This window comes from Alternaria arborescens, assembly GCF_004154835.1.
Source record: "Alternaria arborescens strain FERA 675 chromosome Unknown contig_110, whole genome shotgun sequence".
NCBI lineage: Eukaryota > Fungi > Ascomycota > Dothideomycetes > Pleosporales > Pleosporaceae > Alternaria > Alternaria arborescens.
This window is the reverse complement of record NW_021167965.1, coordinates 1-18,448: the sequence shown is the minus strand read 5'-3', so window position 1 is coordinate 18,448 and position 18,448 is coordinate 1. Positions and strand designations below refer to the sequence as shown.

Below are 18,448 nucleotides of genomic sequence, written 5' to 3'. Positions count from 1 at the left end.
GGGGGGCGGGGGCGGGGGGGGGGGATTGGAGCGGGGCGGGGGGCAGTACGGGGGGTAGGATCAGTAATAACACCAGGTCCGTCGGAGATCTCAGAATCGAGCACCTCTTCAGGTCGTTCTTCCGTATCGATGGCAGCCAGAGTGGCTTCTCCGGGTTTTAGAATCGCAAGTTGCTCCCGCAATTTCTCAATCTGTTTTTGCACCCCGTCTGTGTTCCCGTTCTTATATTGGTCGATCATCTCCATCATAATCCCCTCGGGTAAACAGTTGACGTCTTTACCGATGCCGTTGACCTCATTGGACTCCTTTAAATTCATGTTATGTGTCTTGATCGTGTCCAGGCAAGTTTGTAGTCGATCATCCAATTCCATAGAATCATCTTGCAGCATATGAACAAGATCATATACGGCGGGGGGTGCTTGTTCCCATGCATCATTCTGCTGCCATGTTGGGTGCTCGATCTGGGTTCTTAACTTCTCATAGAGCTCTTGGTACTGACCTGACGAATCCTTAAACCCGAGGAACCTCTTTTTTGCTTCTCCAGTCATGATGTCAGTTACCGCAATGCCGAAGTCCCTCTGCGTCTCTTCTATGAAGACTATAACCCCTTGAAGGAATCTTTCTACCTTTCGATGGTTAGGCTGCTTATTTCGACTGACCTCAGAGAGCCCTTTATTGAGCTGAGAGATGGAGTTGAAGAGTCGCTCTGCGGGGAATTTATACTTGCTCATCATCTCCTGTTTGGTGAGTATCTCTAGTCCGAGCTCGATTTTGAATTTCTTCGAAATTTTCTCCAGCTCGTTATCAATATCATCTTCCGAAGCGTTGGGATTTCGAGTCTTAATAGCCCGCTTCTCACGTGCTTGCTTCTTAGGCCACTCTTGGTAGTACTTTGTCGCGGCTTCCCTCTGTTTAGGTGCCGATACGATGCGTTCGACGTGCTTGCCAATCTTCTCGTTGGCTTTATTGATTGTCTTTTGCTGGGTTGGAGGTATGGTTTTTGAAGTCTTTAGCCACCATTGTTTCACAACCCAATAATGACTCTGCCAAATTTTCTGTATTTCTGCTGGGAGTGGAGAGGGCGGTTCGCGTGCCTTGCGGGCCTCAGCATATCCACGTGTTCCTTCATTCTCAATTCGTGCCTTCAATTGTTGATCCTTTTCATCTCTGCGTGCCTTTGTCTTAGCTCTATGCTCCTTCATTGCTTCAGGGTCTTCATAGAGCTTCGCCTTCCTGGTTCGTTTTTCTTTCCTCTTCGTCTCGGCTACCGATATGTCCTCGTTGGGGTCAGCTTCGGAATCAGAGTCTCCCGAGCTTATAAAGTTATCAGTCTCATCTTCTGATTGATGAGAAGCACGATCATCTTCAGAGTCCGCTTCTTGCTGAACAAGGTTGTCGCTTCGTGTTCCCTCGATGTTGTCGGGCTCGTCTACCGTCGCATCGGTTGCTTCGGCCTGAGCTATAGACTTTTCATTCTTCCTCGTGGATGTTTTGGTGTTATTTTTTGCACGCAATTCGCCTTGGCGTGAAGATTCAGCTGGATAGGCAACTTGCGTGGCCATGGTGTAAGCTTCTTGTGTTGGTTCTGACGTATGTTACAATGTGTAGTAGTAGATGTTGAGACCTGCTCAACGTTGGGTGTTGGTTTCTGCTGCATCAGTAGCCGGCATGCGAGTGGGTTTTATAGAAACACCGTTCCAGAATGTTTTGCGTTGTGCTGTAATCGAGACACAGAAGCCAGTAACCGAATGGGGCTGCTTGGCACCTAATACTGGCGTAGGGAAACCGTATTGTACCTCCTTGATCCGCAACCCGCTTCCCAGTCACACTGTTCCCAGACACCCGCATCCAAGCACGCAAGGGTGCGCTTTAAAAAGAGACTTGGGCCGTCCAAAAACCATACGGAGAAAATGGCTAAGCTTCACTTTCTACTAGCGTATTTTAGCACCGTTGTGCTGGCTGCCACAACGTGCGTTACCCCGCCCTCCCTACAGGTGACTTCAAAGCGAGATTTAGCCGTATCGCACGCGACTGCGACAGCTAGTTCTCCGACATTACGTGGACCTTGGAACACTACTTCGCTTCGAGGCTGGAATGCGACACACGTCACGCAGTCTAAGGGTACTGCATCTGCGTCCCGACCTACAACTACTGTAAATGTCGGCGAAGCAGGGGAGCTTGTCTTCTCGCCGTCGTCACTGAATGCCTCCGCTGGGTCGGTCATCGCGTTCAATTTTCTGGCACTGAACCATACATTGACTGAGAGTGACCTCTGGGATCCATGCCACAGCAATCAGAGATTTGACACTGGATTTCACCAGTACAATCCGGCTAACGTGAGCGGGAAATTCGTAGTCGAGATTGAGGTCACCAGTCAGGAAGCAAAATGGTTCTTCTGCGCGCAAACAGCAAAGCGCTCTCATTGTCGGGCGGGGATGGTCTTCAGTTTAAATCCACATGGAGCGCATGCTGAATTTCTGCACAACGCCTTGGCAGGCGTTGGAGCCACAGCAGCGCCGACTAACAGTATGTGTGAGCTGCCCTCGGTTCATCTGACATCAAGCAAAACAAACACGATTATGGCCCCTACTGGCACGTCGTCCGCGAACTCCAGGAATAGCTCGGTAGCTATAGCCCCTCCCATCTTTAGTTCCGCGGGCACGACTATGAAGTTTAGTGTGTGGTCTATGTTCGTCCTCGCACTTCTATAGATAGATCAAATACAATAGAACACCCATAAACATACATCACTCTACTGTTCGCTCTTCCACCCGTGAGAGTACGGTGCACTTTACAACAGATGGCGCATCACACTGTTGTTGCCAACGGTAAGGCGACTCCCTAGGTAGAGAGACACACTAACGTCCATCCCGTATGACCGAGAAACCCGGCCCACCGAGATGCGTTTGCTACCTAGGCTTCTAACCTCCCTCCCTACGGGTAGAACATCCCACCGCGCAGAACCATGAAAATCTTTAAGCAATACCACGCTTCGAGCCACTGTCTTACAAAACTCAAACAAGCACAGTGATATACCTAAGTGAGAACACAACCTGCTGCAAGGATTAAACCGTAAAATTACAGCGGTCTTGCGCATACTTACAGATATATCTTCAACACTGCCGGAAGCTTCAACAACGATGCACCCCTGTTCTCTTGTCGGACCCCACGATCATCGCCACTTCGGAGGCTCTAATATATGGCTTACCGTGTCAAAATATGGCCCGCAAAGTGCGAAGACCTGCAGCAACCGAGAACATCTGCTCCGGATTATCCACGGAGACGTGCAGGCCTCCCCACTTGCGCAAGGATTCTCCACGCGCTAAGAAAGCGCGTACTTTACACTAAGCGGCCTACATTGTACACCTACCCCTATGCCTAAGAAGCTCTAGCTGTGGCGCATGCTTCTCGAAGCTTCTCTGCACGCGCGCTGCGCCTTTTGGCTATTCTTAGAAGTCAAGGGTGGGCAAGACGAGGGTGACGCCCTCGTCGGCTTCTTGCTCAAGCCCGCCCTCCTCTCATCACCTACGCCGACATGGACCCAGCCAGCCGAGCGCTGGTGCAGACCTTGCCTCTAGGCGTGCGTGATACGTATGCTGCTCGATCGGAACACAGCAATGTTCCAATCTCTACCCTTGTTCATCGCCGCAACGGCCGACGCTCGCGCGAGGAGCAGGCGCAGCGCCAGCAGTACCTCAGTCGAGAGGAGGAGAAAGCTCTGGTACAGTTCTTGCTGCTAATGTCTAACCTTGGCCACCCAGTGCGCATCAAGTTCATACGCCTTCTAGCTTATAGTATAGCTCGTCAGCGGTCCACGAAGACGCAACCGATCAAGCCCCCGGGCAAGAATTGGCCGAAAGCCTTCGCAGAGCGTCACCCAGAGCTACAAGCGAGAAAAGTCAAGTCGATAGACTGGAAACGTCACGAGAACAACGTATATGGCAAGATAGTCGAGTGGTTCGATATAATCGGACAGGTGCTGCAGGACCCGGCTGTCTTGCCAGAGAACGTGTACAACATGGACGAGACGGGCGTCATGCTAAGCATGCTTGGCTCGGTCAAAGTCCTGGTAGGTAAGGATGACCGGCGGAACTATAGAGGTGCGGGTGTAAAGCGGACGATGGTCACCGCTGTCGAGTGTGTGAGTGCAGATGGTAGGGCGCTGCTGCCACTCATTATATGGCCCGCTTCAACTCATCGCAGTAACTGGACTACCCACGAGACCCCGGGGTGGCATTATGCGCACTCGGAGAACGGCTACAACGACTCCAAGATCAACTTGGAGTGGCTCACACGCGTATTTGATCCTCAAACCAGAGCACGAGCTAACGGGAAGCCACGTGTGCTAATCTGCGATGGCTTTGGAAGTCATGAAACACTCGAGATCCTGGAGTTCTGTCTTACTAACAACATTATCCTGTGTCGTCTGCCCTCCCACACATCTCACAAGCTACAGCCCTGCGATGTCGGCCCTTTCGCACCCTTGAAGACAGCGTATCGTGACCAGGTCGAACGACTCAACCGGGGAGGCATAGATATAGTCGGCAAAGAACATTTTACCTATCTGTACAGTCCTGCTAGAGATACAGCATTGACGAAAAGGAACATCAGAGCTGGATGGGCTGCGACCGGTCTGTACCCCTTTAATCCGGAAAGAGTGCTGAAAGATATCCCGAGACCTCCAGTTGAGGTCATCATCCCGGAAGCCACCCTTGCGAGCACCAGTGCGGCTGATATAGTGCTTCAAACACCCATCACACCGGTGACGCCGGTGACAGCGGAAGCGCTTACATCCTTGCACGACGTGATTAAACAAGACACTAGCATGCCTGACGAGACAAGGGATCGCATACAGAAACTCGCAAATGCTGCTCAGATCTCGTTCGCCGAGCGAGCCCTCCTGAAGGACCGCAACCGTTTTCTCTTCAAGATCAACAACGAAGCTAAGGCTCGTAGGTCGACCAGATCCATCGTGCTAGGAAAGGCGAAAGTGATGAGTTTTGAGGACCTAGAAGAGGCGAAGGTGAGGCGTGCGGAAAAGGACAAGGCTGCAGCACAGAAGGGACAGCGTGGTCGCAAGCGCAAGGAACTAGCGTCAGAAGCTCTACCGCCATCAAATAAAGTAGCGCGAACTGGCGGGGTGATAGCATCAGACAACAGTCCAGCAACCTCATGGAGAATCCCCGTTGCGAAGATGTACTAGCACTCTACATGGTTCAGATCTATATTTATCAGAAATCTTCTAGACATGCATGTTGAGTCCTTAGGCCTTTGCGATTGAGTGGAGTACTCTATAGCTCTTGAGGCCTTTTTTTAAGATTTATGACATGTATAGATTACTGTCGAGTCGCAACGGCTATGCTTACGTGTATTCTCAGACCTTAGCTCTGAAATACAGCCTTTGAAGCGCCTGACTGCCTAAGGCATGTCGAAGCGTTGCATCAAGAAACGCTGCTGAGAATACACGACATAGAAATGTTGCAAGAGAAAGAATAGAATTTATTCTTTATGCGAAATCATATAGCGTAACCAGCCCTCCGATGCTAGCCGATCAGGATGAGTCTCTGCGAGTGTGTCGTCTCGCACCTTGACTACGTGCTCTAGCAGCCTCACAGCGTCCTCGATCTGTCCGTTCGCCTCGTAGGAAACACCAAGCTCATGTTCAGCCGACAGCCGATCTGGATCATCTTCGTCCAGTCCCTCTCTGCAACGTAGGCACTCCTCTAGCCATCTCACTGCTTCTGGAACTCTACCATCGAAATCTAGGCATCGTCCTACCCACAAACTCAGTCTGGCTCTGCTTTGAACCTCAACAAATGTTTTTGTATCGAGTAGTCGCAGTGCGTGCGGCATGTATGCTCTCCATACAGCCTGGTTGGCAAAGTCGTCGCTCGGAAAAACCTCGGCAATATGTGCCAGAGCCTGCTGCATCACATCTGCAGTACTGCTATACTTGTCTACCCAGACTCTAGTAGCCAGATGCACAAGTCGATGCAGGTCGTACCATTCTTCTCCTCCATCGACCTCACTAGCATTGTCGCCTTCACGCCTCGACACAAAAGAGTACCCGCAGAGCGTGCCGATAGCTTCTTCTATCCGCTTTTGCGACTGCGGCTTCGGTAGCAGCGACTGCGGTATTGCCTTCCACTCGATGCACGACATGAACGCTAGCAGATCTGCTGCCACCGCATCGCGCTCTCGAAGCTGACTGAACGACACTACCCACGTCGAGGCCACTGCGTTCGCCGAGCCCTTGTAGCGTGTTTGGTCCCGGAACTCTTTGCTCATCATACTGATCGTGTCTTGCTCCGTATGTCTTAGCAGCCGCAGATACTTTGTGATAGTTGTTCTGTTCATGTTTAGATACGCGGCAGCCTGGGCGATGGCCAAAGGGAGGTACGCTAACTCGTCTAGTAGTTCTTCCATCTCTTCGCGCTCCTCAGTGAGGTTTTTCCTAATCAAAGACTTCTCCAAGAAGTTGGTGGCGTCTGGTTTGCTCATGGACCCCAGTTCTAGAACGTCACCTCGTGTCAACGACACTGCTAACTCTTGCACTCGTGTAGTAAACATAGTGATGCCCCTCTCGCTCTCTGGTAGGTAGTCGATGATGCCCGGAGCATGCTCGGTGCCATACAAGATGTCGTAGTCATCTGCATTATCGAGCACAAGCAGCCACGGTCCAGCCTGATCCGCACTCAGATGCTCTTTCACCAGCTCTTTTGCGTTGTCTTTACCCGTCTCCGCCTGACTGATGTGCAAAGCAGCGGCAACAGCCACACAGGCTTGCTCGTAGCTCTCCATGCTGAGTGCAGGCATCCAGAAGATCGAGACGGCTGACATAGTCTCTCTGACTGTGTATGCAAACCGCAAGGCTAGCTGTGTCTTCCCAGCCCCACCGAGTCCGACAATCGACATCTTTTCGCAGCCTATGTCCCCCAGCAACTTCTGGTTGAGTATCTCGAGCTCTTCTGTTCTTCCGACGAAGTATCGGTTCTTGGAAAACGGTATGTGGTACGAGGGTTTGTGGAAAGCTGGCAGGTCAGCGCAAACGGATCAGACACACAAAAAGCTGATTATCCGGCTGCATTCGTACGTACCAGGTGACGCCTGTAGCTGGGACGGTTCCTGCGAGTTTTCCGCGATCGCTTTTCGCAGCCTTCTGAAAGCATTGGACTCGCCTTCGCCATAGTTGAGGAACGTGAAGACGCCAAAGATACCCAGCAACGAGTACGCCTTGTCCTCTTCGCGCGTAGTTTGACGATTGCTTGACCAAGATAGGCGCTGCTCTACGCTGAAGGTGTCCAACCTGGCTCCTGTAAGGGCAGGGCAGGGGATGCTTGTGATCTCGTGGATGAGTTGTTTGAGATTGTATCGGTCTCCTAGATGCGTCCAGTCTCTAGCGTAGAAGCTTACAACGCGCGGAGCAAGCAGCTCTTGGAGCGTCCAACCTCGAGTAAACCACCGACTTCGCCGAAACTCTTCTTCCCAAGCGGGCATGTCGGGTACACGATTCATCGCTGGCTCAGCGTTGAGCACATCCGTCAGAAGAACGTAGCATCGAGTCGCCTCCTGATACCAGCGAAACATAGAGTTGATCGCATGCTGAAGCTCGACATGATCTGCCTTGTTGATGCAGCATGTATCCACCCAGAAGTACCGCAGACCGTCCCGCTGGGCCTGTTGTGCGCAGAAGCGGATCTTGTCGAAGCCAGCCTTGTCACGTCCAAGACCTCTTTTAAACTCGTCGAAGGTGACTTCCTGACCAGGCAGCCAGGTGTGCGAGAGTATAGCGTAGGCGGGCACGTTGTCGGCGCCTATCAAGTCCTCGGTGAGCGCGATCGTGCCGTCGTGTTGTATCTCGAGCAGTCGCATGTTGTGAAAGAGGAGCTTCGGTCCTTGCCTGCATCAGGCTGGACAGCATGGAAGCGCGGCAGCCTATCAAGCTGTTGGGTCGATCGTTTGCGCTTTCGCGTGTCGCCGTTAACGTTGATGGATGCGGGTAGGTGCATGTTCACACATGGAGAAAAGAGTAGGTTGCGTGGCTTTGCTAAGCATCGGGGCAGGCTATGACGGGCGTTAACCTGTGGGTGTGCCAGGAAGACGACCGTTGGGCAAGACATGACGTGGCTAAAGATAGCCAGCACGCGCCACAGCCCAGACTTTCTTGGCATAGTATGGATGTACAATGCAGACCGCTAAGCGTACAAAACCCCGCTATGTAAGCGCGTCCAGTCCCCGCGTCAAAACACGAGATCCTGTCTGCGAATGCGGACAAACCCGGAGTGTATGTAAACAGAGGCTGCACATCATCAAACTTCGCCCAGTTCTATTTAATGTAGTAGGACATGGTTCAAATGCTCCGAAGGGACGATAGTCGTGCTTGTTAGTGGTGGAGCAGGGGTGCATCGTCGTTGCAGCTTCTGGAGCCAAAGACAGATTGCCTAGAAGCAAAACCAGCAATGCTGTATTTTCGTATTGAAGATATACAGTAGACGAAGACACGCTAGAGGTGCAGTTTCAGGCTAGCTCAGTCTTTATTAGAGGATGAGGTCGAGTCTGTGGTGCTTGAACAATGTTCGTGGTTCTGCGCGGCGGGATGTTCTACCAACAGGGAGGGAGGTTATCTCCTATGCCCACGAGCTTGTCGAGCTGTACTTAGCGTAGAATTTCCCTTTACACATCTCTCTTTCGCTAGGCTACGTGTAGGACAAAAGCTCCCCCGACTCATAAACTGCTTTGGAGAAGATCCTCTTCCTGCGGTAGGCGATGCCGACAAAGAAGCCCTTCTCATTCATATTGTACGTGTTGCGCTCTTCAATCTCATGTTCTTGCATCTTAGAGTCCAGCAAGTTAAAGTACAACTTGTATTTACGCTTTTTGTCAGCTAAGAGACGCTTACGATCTGTACTAGTGGTCTATTTGGAGATGAGTTTATGGGGATGACGGTGTTGAAATTGGGTAACCTAGCTATCCGAAACCTTATGCTGCGCAACCGCACTGCCGAAATTTCTTAGAATACTTCTTGTAGATGGTAGTCTTTCTCTTGTGTTCCCTTCTATGTTCCTGATAAGCTTATCCTCTTGTTGTAGGTTGAGATTTCGTCGATGTTCGGCCGCCTCTGTGTCCCGGGGTTGCTGTGCGCCCCGGTGCCTCCGCGACAGCGTCGTTCGATCAACTCCGAATATTTTTGCAGAGAATTCTGCAGGAGCCTGCCGGTATGTTAGTGCGTGCGAAAGAGAGGAGTGCCTGTGAGACGTGCCTTTGCGTTGCTCTTCTTCGAGCGGAAGTCAAGGAGCCGTCGCATCGCGTTGACTCAAATCGGGGCCAAAAGGTGTGTGGTGTAGAACGGCGAATGCGTAGCAGCATCGTGCGCAAGGGCTGTCGTGAGGCTGAGCTGTGGCATGCTGGCAGTCGAGGCGATGGAGGGCGCCTGGTTGCTGTTGGCGTTCGTTGTTCAGCCCGCTCAGCCCGCTCAGCCCGCTCAGCCCGCTCAAGCCCACGCAGCTTATAAACAACATACTATCTACTGCAGCTCCTTCCCACTCGTCACGGCCTTGCCTGAACCTATATTACCATGTACAAGGGACGGCAGGTACACAATTGGAGGACCCAATGGATAAATGAGGATACTGGCAATGCGATCACATTCGTACAGCTTAAAGATAAAGTCGATGGTATCATGCAATCACATCTATGCGTGTGTGCTATCGTGCCTTCGTCGTCATGGTAATCTATTCTTCTTCTTTATCCTTTGCCCGCTTAGCATGTGCGTCATTCGAACCCCAGATTTATATACTCACTCTGCATCGGCGGCTTAAGAGTGTTTCCATACGCCAAGCAATAACTTCCTCCGGTGCCTCAGAAATCTTCTCGTACTTCAGCGCCGCATTGACTCGATCCATAATTTGACGTCGCACCTCTGTCGAGGTTTACTGCCAATCTTGCGACACGTGGACAGTTTGTTGCCGGGTGAACAACTCCAATGGTCAGTCGGTTCCAGAACGCGAAGTGTAAGCAACAAACCAAGAAACGCTGCCATTCCCACCGATAATAGCGAGTAGCTGCTTGGGCTCGAATCTCATCTTCCATTGAGTTAAAAGTCGCGAGGAATTTTATGTGGTTCAGTCGTGCTTGACTTAACTCGGAAGACAGAAGCGTTTCTATCATCAGGCTGCTACGCCGCTGTGGGGTGGTTACAACAGGCCCACGCCACATGTTTGCATGGCACATACATACAGCGCTTAAGAACATGGCAGTGCATGAGTGTGAGATTTGGGGTTATCTACAGGTGACATTGGTACGCGACTGGTCCAAAGTATTTACGCGACACTGTACCGCTATGTGTACAGCCTCCCTATCCTCTATGAGACGTTCTAAATTTCCTAACCCTCCATAAATAACCACAAGATCTACAGCTACGCCGTTTGCACCAGAGCATTGCCTGTAAAGGTGAGCCCTAGCTTATGGAGCTGCTAACTTGACGTACCATTCGAGTGCAGCGGGGCCGTTGGGTGCACTTTCTGGTATTCGAAGTTTTGCTATCTGGTCGCCTGAACAATTCACTGGGTTCGCAGATGCAGACAGTGGTAGGAACGTCTCGTTCTGGAAGCTCAGTGTGGCTTCGCAGCTTGAGTTGCGGAAATTGCTTAGCCTGTCTCTTGGTGAGAAGCTTACCAGAAGATTGCAAGCAGGGACCTACTGGTAGTGGAGCTCTTCGCCAGCTTTGACTTGGACGACCGGATTCGTAAGAATCGGCAGTATTTGATCGAAAGGGATAATTTGAGCAGAGCACAAGCTCAGAAAGAACCACGCGTAGATCAGCATATTAGATGGTGCAGAGGAAAGGGTTGAAGCGAGGTTTTGTTCAGTATAGGTGTAAATAATGATAGTGCTGCTAGAAAGGTGGCAGCCGCCAGCGAATCTTATACTACTGTTTAACTCTCCATAGTCCAAAAACAGGATTTCGAAGTCTGCGATCCGCGAATCCTGTCCTTTGCGACGTACTACTGCGTTCAAGCTGTTTGACGTGGCACAGTATCCTGCTCCTGCTCCCGGCTCTAGATCCCGTTTCGTGTACACTCTCCGTCTAGAGACGCGTGCTCATATATGCCTCAGCGAGAGTGTTTGCTTGCAGGTTGATCACTACGAGCATGTACCCCAGCTATCCAGGCTACACGCGTCATAACGATCTTTCGATTCGATTTGCTGTCCCCAATCAACACATAGTAAGAGTCATTCTTCAGCATTGCGAAGACGAAGATAATCTGCAGTTCAGAGCTGCAGGCAACACTTTGTATCCACGAGTCCGCGAGCTCGCGCGTCTGATGTCTCGACATCGGATCCAACTCACGACAACGGGGACCAACGAACTCGGTGTCACTTTGTTCCTACCCCCACCACCGTGTCCAGCCCCTAAACGGATCTTCGCGAAACTCTGTCCCCACTTCAGGAGGTCAAAAGCGTACGCACCTCGGTTGGAAACAATCGAGGAGGGACCGGAAGAAGATTTGTTAGGGGGCGAGTGGATCACTCTGTATGAATATATGCCTGTCGAACCGAAACAGCGTGCGATGTACGTGGTCTCAGATGAGCGATGTGGGTCTATACGATTGCATGTGTAGTAAGAAACCAGGGCAGCGTAGGTATTGACGGGCGTCTGCGTGTTCGTGGAGGATTCGCTGGTGCGTTCGTGAAGGGTACGAAGGACTTTGGTCTAGAGAGGACTGAACCAGGCGGGTAAAGGCTAACACAGGTCAATAAATCGAAGCCTTGATAGGTACTAGGCGTAACGGGAATGGTGCTCCGTTGCAGTACTTTGTGATGCTCCTAGCTCAGATCCAGTAATGTTTAAAAATTGGAGTTATCGCAAGTGATGACGTGACCCGCCATCCCGTAAGATAGTGACGAGACGAGTGTAAAGGTCGCCGATGCGCGCGCGCGCGTGTGTGTGTGTGTGTGTGTGTGTGTGTGTTCATTTAGTTCCTGGTCGGCAGCACAGGAGGTGCAGGCTGAAGAGCGGCGCGATCGGAAGTCGGAACAACCTGCGAACCCATCCACGAACGGCATTAATTACCACCCACATTGACTCCAACCGAACTGATTAACAGAACCAAGTGAATGAGCACACGTACTTTAACCGATCAGATACACCACAAACAAGGGTGGATTGTTACGCCGCTCTGCTATGTGCTACGGCGCTTATGTATTCAAGCCGTTCATCTGACTGACTGTAATCTATCACTGCTCATAGCTTTGTGGCTTTGTGACTGTAAATTTGTAGCTGTGCGGCTGAGTGGCCGTGCGAGCTTTTGGCAAGCGCTCTTAAACACCCGAAATCCAGGCGGAATTTCTTGGCGTACCCCGCCCGAGATGGTATCAGGTATCTGCCTTGAATTCCACGTACACTCCAGAACCAAAACATTTCTGAAGCTTCTTTTGGGACATAACATGGATTTATTAACAGACAAGGGAATTCATCGACTCCTTACCGAAGACCAAATCCGTCTTCTGACCCTTCGGCCAGGATTATGGAACGACCCCATTCACGGGGAGCTTGAACACATTTCCCTTAGCGCTAACCACGCGTATGAAGCCTTATCATACGTCTGGGGAGACACCAATGATACTTCGTCTATGATTCTTGATAGGACGCTATACCCTATCACGAAAAATTTGGAATGCGCATTGAGGTATTTGCGTTCCAAAGAAGCACCGAGAGTTCTTTGGGTCGACGCTATCTGCATCAATCAAGATGACCAAGACGAGAAGTCAGAGCAAGTGCCAATGATGGGGAAAATATACAGCAGAGCCACGAAAGTCTATGCCTGGCTAGGAGAAGCAGATCGTCGAATGAATTGCATCTTTGATGTTCTACAGGAGTTTCGGGATTGCAAGAAAGAAGTCACATTTTCAACCGATTTTGACGCTGCTGAACGACTTTCTTTCTTTCAGCAACGATTCCGCTGCATCTTTGAGAATAAAGCCGGCACTTTACCCGAACGGAGCGATTTGGACGATAACACATTACATGAACTTCGTGCTTTGTATATGCGGCCTTACTGGCGCCGCGTATGGATTGTTCAGGAACTCGTCTTGGCAAAGGTGGTGGTTGTCTGTTGTGGAGACAGATCCATTGATTTTGACGATATTTATGGACTCAGCCTGGATTGGGGCTCCTTCGAGCAAGGCTTCGATACAGCGACTTATAAGAGACTGAAACCGCATACGAGGGGATGGTACACCATTCTGACGATTCGCGGGCACCGACGACGAAGGGAGGTGGTGGATTGGGATATGGGGGGAGAGGGCCAATATCCGATGAGCATAGAGTTGTCGGAGCGAGGTGATGTCGCGATGCTCGATGAAGTGATTGAAATATACGCGCAACACCACGGATGCAGAGACCTGAAAGACAAAGTATACGGTTTCCGTGAGCTGGTTCCACAATGGAAAGACAACCTTGTGGTAGGGTATGAGCGCTCTGACAAGGAAGTATTTTTGGACGTTGCCCGGCTCGATTTATTCGAACCAAGAAAGCACGGGGGATGGCATGTAGCATTTTGTTTATGGCAAGCAATGGGGTTGGGAGGTCGGGAGGACTTCAACGACTGCATACGGGAATCATTCCCAGAGCTTCGCGATCCTACCCCCACATCTGACGTTGGAGATTTTGAAGATTACTGGGAGTCCAATACTTGAAATTCCTAGGAAAGCAAGAACTGCCGCTCGTGGAGATTGCAATGTGGCTACGAAAGAACAAAGCAATTGACCTTATCTTTATACACTAGTTCTCCCCTCTAACTTCGTCGACGAGGCTTCCATCAAAGTCGCCGATGCCGATGGCGTCGAAGAGGGACGAAACTACCAATGTTGCCCGACCTGCCTCTGATATCTTGGTAGTGCAGAGCAGTCGTTCGCGACCACGTGGCGAGCGACAGCTGGTCAGCTGCACCATATTTCTGCTTCTTCCTTGATGCTTTAGATTGCGAAGTTTTCCGCTTGCTATTTTGGAGCAATTACATAGCTTTTTCATTGTCGCGAGCTCGCTTATTGCGCTTTCGAGCGCGAGAAGAGTACGAGCAGGCCTCAGGGCCTCGTCGTACGTGGACATTTGAGATGATAAACAACCGAGATAGCCTCCGCGCAGATCAGGGCAGGTTAGATGAGGCCGAGCAAATACTCAAGTGGGCGCTGGAGGGATTCGAGAAGGTCCTTGGGCCCGATCACACGTCAACGCTTGACACGGTCAACAACCTGGGCATCCTCTACGCTGATCAGGGCAAGCTAGATGAGGCAGAAGAGATGTACCAACGGGCACTGCAAGGATACGAGACCAGCTTTGGGTCTAATCATCCGCTTTGTCGCAGTCTTCGTCGCACTCTTGCTACGCTTGAAGATCATATAGTGGCTTAATCACTAGGCACTAGAATTTAACTTTCTCTTCTGTAATGTAGTACTAAACGTATGCAAGCAGTTGTACTCTACGCCAAACAGCAACATTAGATGTATTGTGAGAAGCGTTTAACCCTTGATGTTGGTAATTAGTCCTTGTGTACAAGGGCTGCGCTACCTCGTAGGTAAGCTCTACGCTCTGCTGAGGAAGGTGCTAAAGCGCTGTATTTGCGGTAAATTGCACGTGTGCTGACGGGCTAACACTAGGCTCGATCCGTTAGGTGGGGCGACATAATCCCTGTCTGCGGTGTGGCGCAAACTTTGTTGCAACTGCGTTCGAGGGGAAGCCGCATTCGCTAAGCACTGTAGGCTGATTCGAAGTGTAATATAGCACGATGACTAATCCGAAAGCTTGCACGCCATAGAGATAGAAAATCACGCCGCCCTACAGATACCAGCCATTAGAGACATCGCGCCAATGGTAGCGCCAAGAACGGAGAGTAGGACCTTCATCATAAAAGAACTCTTCTACGAAGCTATTCTTGTGCGAGTTCTAGGTTGACGCGAGTGAACTTGTTCTGGAGGCTGCACCGTGTCGGCGATATCGCCTATTATGGCCGCAGCCCAGCCCGCCAGCTGAAGCTGCATGCACAGTGCCATGCCCTGCTGCCACCACACCTACTCCTATAAGCACCACTACAACCGCCCAAGGCTCGTGCAAAACGACGGTTCTTGTTCATGTCTCCCTACCTCCCTAGTTATGCTCCTTTCTCCGACCTTTGCCGCCGTCCGTATCGAACATAACGGATCCGAATCTTCGCCCGCTGTCTAACGCCTTCCTACGACTGGTACGAGCTATGTTTTCGTCAAAGAAGAAAAATGCAGGGAAACAAGAGTACAAGCTAGGACGAGAATACTATGATCAGCAGCGGTACGGCGAGGCAGAGCAGCTGTTGCGACAGTCGGCGCAGCAGCGGGAGAAGGTGCTAGGCACCGACCACGTCGAGACGCTTGAGAGCAAATACCAGTTAGCAGTCACACTCCACAAGCATCAGAAGTACGCAGAGGCAGAGCAGCTGTTGCGACAGTCGGTGCAGCAGCGGGAGAAGGTGCTAGGCACCGGACACGCGATGAAGATAGAGCATATTGTTTGTTCGGCATATTCGGCATCCATCTACCGCTGATATACGGCGAAGGCAGAGAAAACGCGCGCGACCGGCTCAGAAGTGCGGTTACTCTAAAGCACAAGGGCCGCAGTCACGACCAAGAAGAGAGGCTTAGCAAGATCTTCAGCTAGCTCTCGGCGCCTGACCCGTCTACCAACTACCACAAAGCGCATAAGCAGCGGCAGGCTAAGACAGGTCTCTGGCTGCTAGAAAGCACAAAGTTCACAGACTGGAAGAAAAGAGCAGCGTCGCGACTGTGGCTGTACGGGATCCCAGGATGTGGAAAGACCATCCTGAGCTCTACTGTTGTTGAGAATCTGCTGCAATACTGCCATAATGACACTAGCATAGTGACAGCGTACTTCTACTTCGACTTCAACGACACACAGAAACAGGATCTAGAGCTTATGCTGCGCTCGCTGCTCTGCCAGCTTGTGCAGCGGTCGGTCGTGATACCTAAGGGCGTTGATGCGTTGTTCTCATCTTGCGAGAACGGGCAACGGAAGCCATCGTCGCATGCGCTTTTACAAGTAACAAAGGAAGCGGCGCAAGAGTTCACGCACGTGTACGTTGTTCTCGATGCTCTAGATGAGTGTGCGCAGCGCTCGGAGCTGATGGACATGCTCGAAGCAGTGGCTGAGTGGCAGCTTGACAATCTGCATCTGCTCATGACTAGCCGGAAAGAGCGGGACATCGAGCGCTCCTTAGAGGAATACATCAGGGAGGAGGACGCTGTATGTCTTCAAAGGGACGTAGTGGACCAAGACATACAGCGATACATCCAACAAAGGCTGCGTGTCGACAAGGGCTTAGCAAAATGGAACAAGGATGCCGTCGTCAGACAGGAGATTGAGGCCGCGCTGATGGGCGGAGCTCGCGGGATGCAAGTGTTTTGATTCAGTTCTCTGCTGAGCTAGAGCTGACGATGGCGTAGGTTTCGATGGGCTGTATGCCAGCTGGACACACTAGGAAAGTGTTGCAATCGAGCGATGCTGCGCAAATCTCTTGCTAGTCTGCCGCGGACGCTAGACCAGACATACGACCGCATTCTTACCGCGATAGGCGAGGAATATTCTGAGTATGCTATGCGCATCCTGCAGTGGCTGACGTTCTCTGCGCGGCCGCTGTCCGTCGAAGAGGTCGCTGAAGTCGTCGCCATTAACGTGGCGCGCGACCCAGCGTTCGACCGTGATAAGGTGCTAGAAGACCCGCTAGAAGCGCTAAACATCTGCTCTAGTCTAGTCACTATCACAACGAACGAAGTGGACAGAAGATTAGGGTCTGCTCAACGGATCGTTGCTCTAGCACACTACTCAGTGCAGGAGTACCTTGTATCAGACAGGATCAGGCAGGGTTTAGCAAAGCAGTACAGCATGCAAGAGGCCGCATGTCAGAGTGCAATAACGAGAGGTTCTTTAAAGTACCTAATGCAGCTCCAGCAGCCATTAGAAAGAGAGACACTTTAGATGTCTGCACTTGCGAGGTACTCAGCCAAGTTCTAGAGCAGCCATCTTCGAAATACAGGGGACGAGGGAGAACAAGCCAGTCAGCTGGCAGCAAGTTTAATGGCCAGAGAAAAGCCTGCATATCTCACCTAGATCCAGTTGCACGATCCAGACCGTAGCTGGGAGGGGACAAATTTAGAGAAAAGTCTCGATAGTGTGCCTATGCCGCTTTACTACGCCGCATTGTTAGGCTTTAGCACGGTTACAAGACTGCTGCTCGACGCGGGCGCCGAGGTCAACGCGCAGAGTGGAGAGTACGGCAGCGCACTGCAGGCAGCTTCACTTGGAGGCTACGAGCAGGTAGTCAAGACGCTGCTCGACGCGGGCGCTGAGATTAACGCGCAGAGTGGAGAGTACGGCAGCGCACTGCAGGCAGCTTCACTTGGAGGCCACGAGCAGGTAGTCAAGACGCTGCTTAATGCGGGCGCCAAGGTCAACGCGCAGGGTAGAGTCTTCGGCAACGCACTGCAGGTAGCTTCATACAAAGGCCACGAGCAGGTAGTCAAGACGCTGCTTAACGCGAGCGCGGAGGTCAACGCGCAGGGTGGAGTATACGGCAATGCATTGCAGGCAGCTTCATACGGAGGCCACGAGCAGGTACTCAAGATACTGCTTAACGCGGGCGCTGACGTTAACGCGCAGGGTGGAGAGTACGGAAACGCACTGCAGGCAGCTTTAGAGGAAGGCCACGAGCAGATAGTCAAGATGCTGCTCAATGCAGGTGCGCATCAACACCAGGAGGATCACCTTGCGTCAAGGCCTGAATAGCTTTGTTTACGTATCCTACCGAAGATCTTAACACGGCGGCAGCAGTTAGGGACAGCATGCAATAAGCGTGTTAAACTCACCTAGATAGGAACATAGCGCGTAGGAGAACAGGACTATAGACGTGTTTCTACATGCTTGATTGATTGATTGATTAGATCCTACACGGTTGCAGCCGCGAAAAGCAGCTATGCCCGGCTGACAGGCTTGGCAGACAGCCGACGCGGTGCAGACGTTGGTCCGCGCCGCCCCACTTCATTCCAAAGAACCATCTGTCCCTAGAGGCCTGCCGTTTCCCTCCCACCACTATCTACATTTGCCTGTCCGCTCATCTAGATAATGGCTCTACTAACTGAACACTGTACTTCTAGGCTCGTAGAGGCACGGTTGCCTCGTGTTCTGCGTCTGCAATACCTTCAGTCTCCCCCCAGCGCTCGGCTTTCGTCTTCGCGCCTGCGATCCCCATTTTGCCCAAGGATCTGCGTTTGCTCTACATACTCGATGGCTTTGGTGGCTAGCTGTGGCGTGCCTAGGATGGTCCGGATGTTGTCTCGTCCGGACAGGTTGGCGAAGATACGGTCCCGGAGATGCCTGTGCTTGCTGCAGTGGAGAAGGATATGT

At 51.5% G+C, this 18,448-nt stretch overlaps 11 protein-coding genes across 11 annotated transcripts; 6 read left to right on the top strand and 5 right to left on the bottom strand.

Annotated features, from left to right (window-relative positions):
• Positions 1 to 1,562, bottom strand: AA0111_g12815 (hypothetical protein; the record flags this gene model as incomplete). Its single annotated transcript, XM_028646843.1, has 1 exon — positions 1 to 1,562. A coding segment is annotated over one exon (1,562 nt), but the record flags the coding sequence as incomplete, so codon positions are not given.
• A 348-nt stretch (positions 1,563 to 1,910) lies between these two features.
• AA0111_g12814 (hypothetical protein) lies at positions 1,911 to 2,711 on the top strand (the record flags this gene model as incomplete). The annotated part of the gene is made up of 1 exon (XM_028646842.1): positions 1,911 to 2,711. The coding sequence occupies one exon, from the start codon at positions 1,911 to 1,913 to the stop codon at positions 2,709 to 2,711; it is 801 nt and encodes a 266-aa protein (XP_028499584.1).
• An 824-nt stretch (positions 2,712 to 3,535) lies between these two features.
• On the top strand, positions 3,536 to 5,203 carry AA0111_g12813 (hypothetical protein; the record flags this gene model as incomplete). Its single annotated transcript, XM_028646841.1, has 1 exon — positions 3,536 to 5,203. The coding sequence occupies one exon, from the start codon at positions 3,536 to 3,538 to the stop codon at positions 5,201 to 5,203; it is 1,668 nt and encodes a 555-aa protein (XP_028499579.1).
• Positions 5,204 to 5,499: 296 nt separating this feature from the next.
• On the bottom strand, positions 5,500 to 7,872 carry AA0111_g12812 (hypothetical protein; the record flags this gene model as incomplete). Its single annotated transcript, XM_028646840.1, has 2 exons — positions 5,500 to 7,031; positions 7,098 to 7,872. 2 exons carry the CDS (start codon positions 7,870 to 7,872, stop codon positions 5,500 to 5,502), a joined length of 2,307 nt encoding a protein of 768 aa, XP_028499580.1.
• An 824-nt stretch (positions 7,873 to 8,696) lies between these two features.
• Positions 8,697 to 8,834, bottom strand: AA0111_g12811 (hypothetical protein; the record flags this gene model as incomplete). The annotated part of the gene is made up of 1 exon (XM_028646839.1): positions 8,697 to 8,834. The coding sequence occupies one exon, from the start codon at positions 8,832 to 8,834 to the stop codon at positions 8,697 to 8,699; it is 138 nt and encodes a 45-aa protein (XP_028499581.1).
• Positions 8,835 to 10,695: 1,861 nt separating this feature from the next.
• On the bottom strand, positions 10,696 to 10,824 carry AA0111_g12810 (hypothetical protein; the record flags this gene model as incomplete). The annotated part of the gene is made up of 1 exon (XM_028646838.1): positions 10,696 to 10,824. The coding sequence occupies one exon, from the start codon at positions 10,822 to 10,824 to the stop codon at positions 10,696 to 10,698; it is 129 nt and encodes a 42-aa protein (XP_028499582.1).
• Positions 10,825 to 14,115: 3,291 nt separating this feature from the next.
• AA0111_g12809 (hypothetical protein) lies at positions 14,116 to 14,412 on the top strand (the record flags this gene model as incomplete). Its single annotated transcript, XM_028646836.1, has 1 exon — positions 14,116 to 14,412. The coding sequence occupies one exon, from the start codon at positions 14,116 to 14,118 to the stop codon at positions 14,410 to 14,412; it is 297 nt and encodes a 98-aa protein (XP_028499589.1).
• Positions 14,413 to 15,248: 836 nt separating this feature from the next.
• On the top strand, positions 15,249 to 16,453 carry AA0111_g12808 (hypothetical protein; the record flags this gene model as incomplete). The annotated part of the gene is made up of 2 exons (XM_028646835.1): positions 15,249 to 15,539; positions 15,689 to 16,453. The coding sequence occupies 2 exons, from the start codon at positions 15,249 to 15,251 to the stop codon at positions 16,451 to 16,453; spliced, it is 1,056 nt and encodes a 351-aa protein (XP_028499588.1).
• A 93-nt stretch (positions 16,454 to 16,546) lies between these two features.
• AA0111_g12807 (hypothetical protein) lies at positions 16,547 to 17,023 on the top strand (the record flags this gene model as incomplete). The annotated part of the gene is made up of 1 exon (XM_028646834.1): positions 16,547 to 17,023. The coding sequence occupies one exon, from the start codon at positions 16,547 to 16,549 to the stop codon at positions 17,021 to 17,023; it is 477 nt and encodes a 158-aa protein (XP_028499587.1).
• A 201-nt stretch (positions 17,024 to 17,224) lies between these two features.
• Positions 17,225 to 17,830, top strand: AA0111_g12806 (hypothetical protein; the record flags this gene model as incomplete). Its single annotated transcript, XM_028646833.1, has 1 exon — positions 17,225 to 17,830. One exon carries the CDS (start codon positions 17,225 to 17,227, stop codon positions 17,828 to 17,830), a length of 606 nt encoding a protein of 201 aa, XP_028499586.1.
• A 364-nt stretch (positions 17,831 to 18,194) lies between these two features.
• Positions 18,195 to 18,293, bottom strand: AA0111_g12805 (hypothetical protein; the record flags this gene model as incomplete). The annotated part of the gene is made up of 1 exon (XM_028646832.1): positions 18,195 to 18,293. The coding sequence occupies one exon, from the start codon at positions 18,291 to 18,293 to the stop codon at positions 18,195 to 18,197; it is 99 nt and encodes a 32-aa protein (XP_028499585.1).
• Between the last annotated feature and the right edge of the window lie 155 nt (positions 18,294 to 18,448).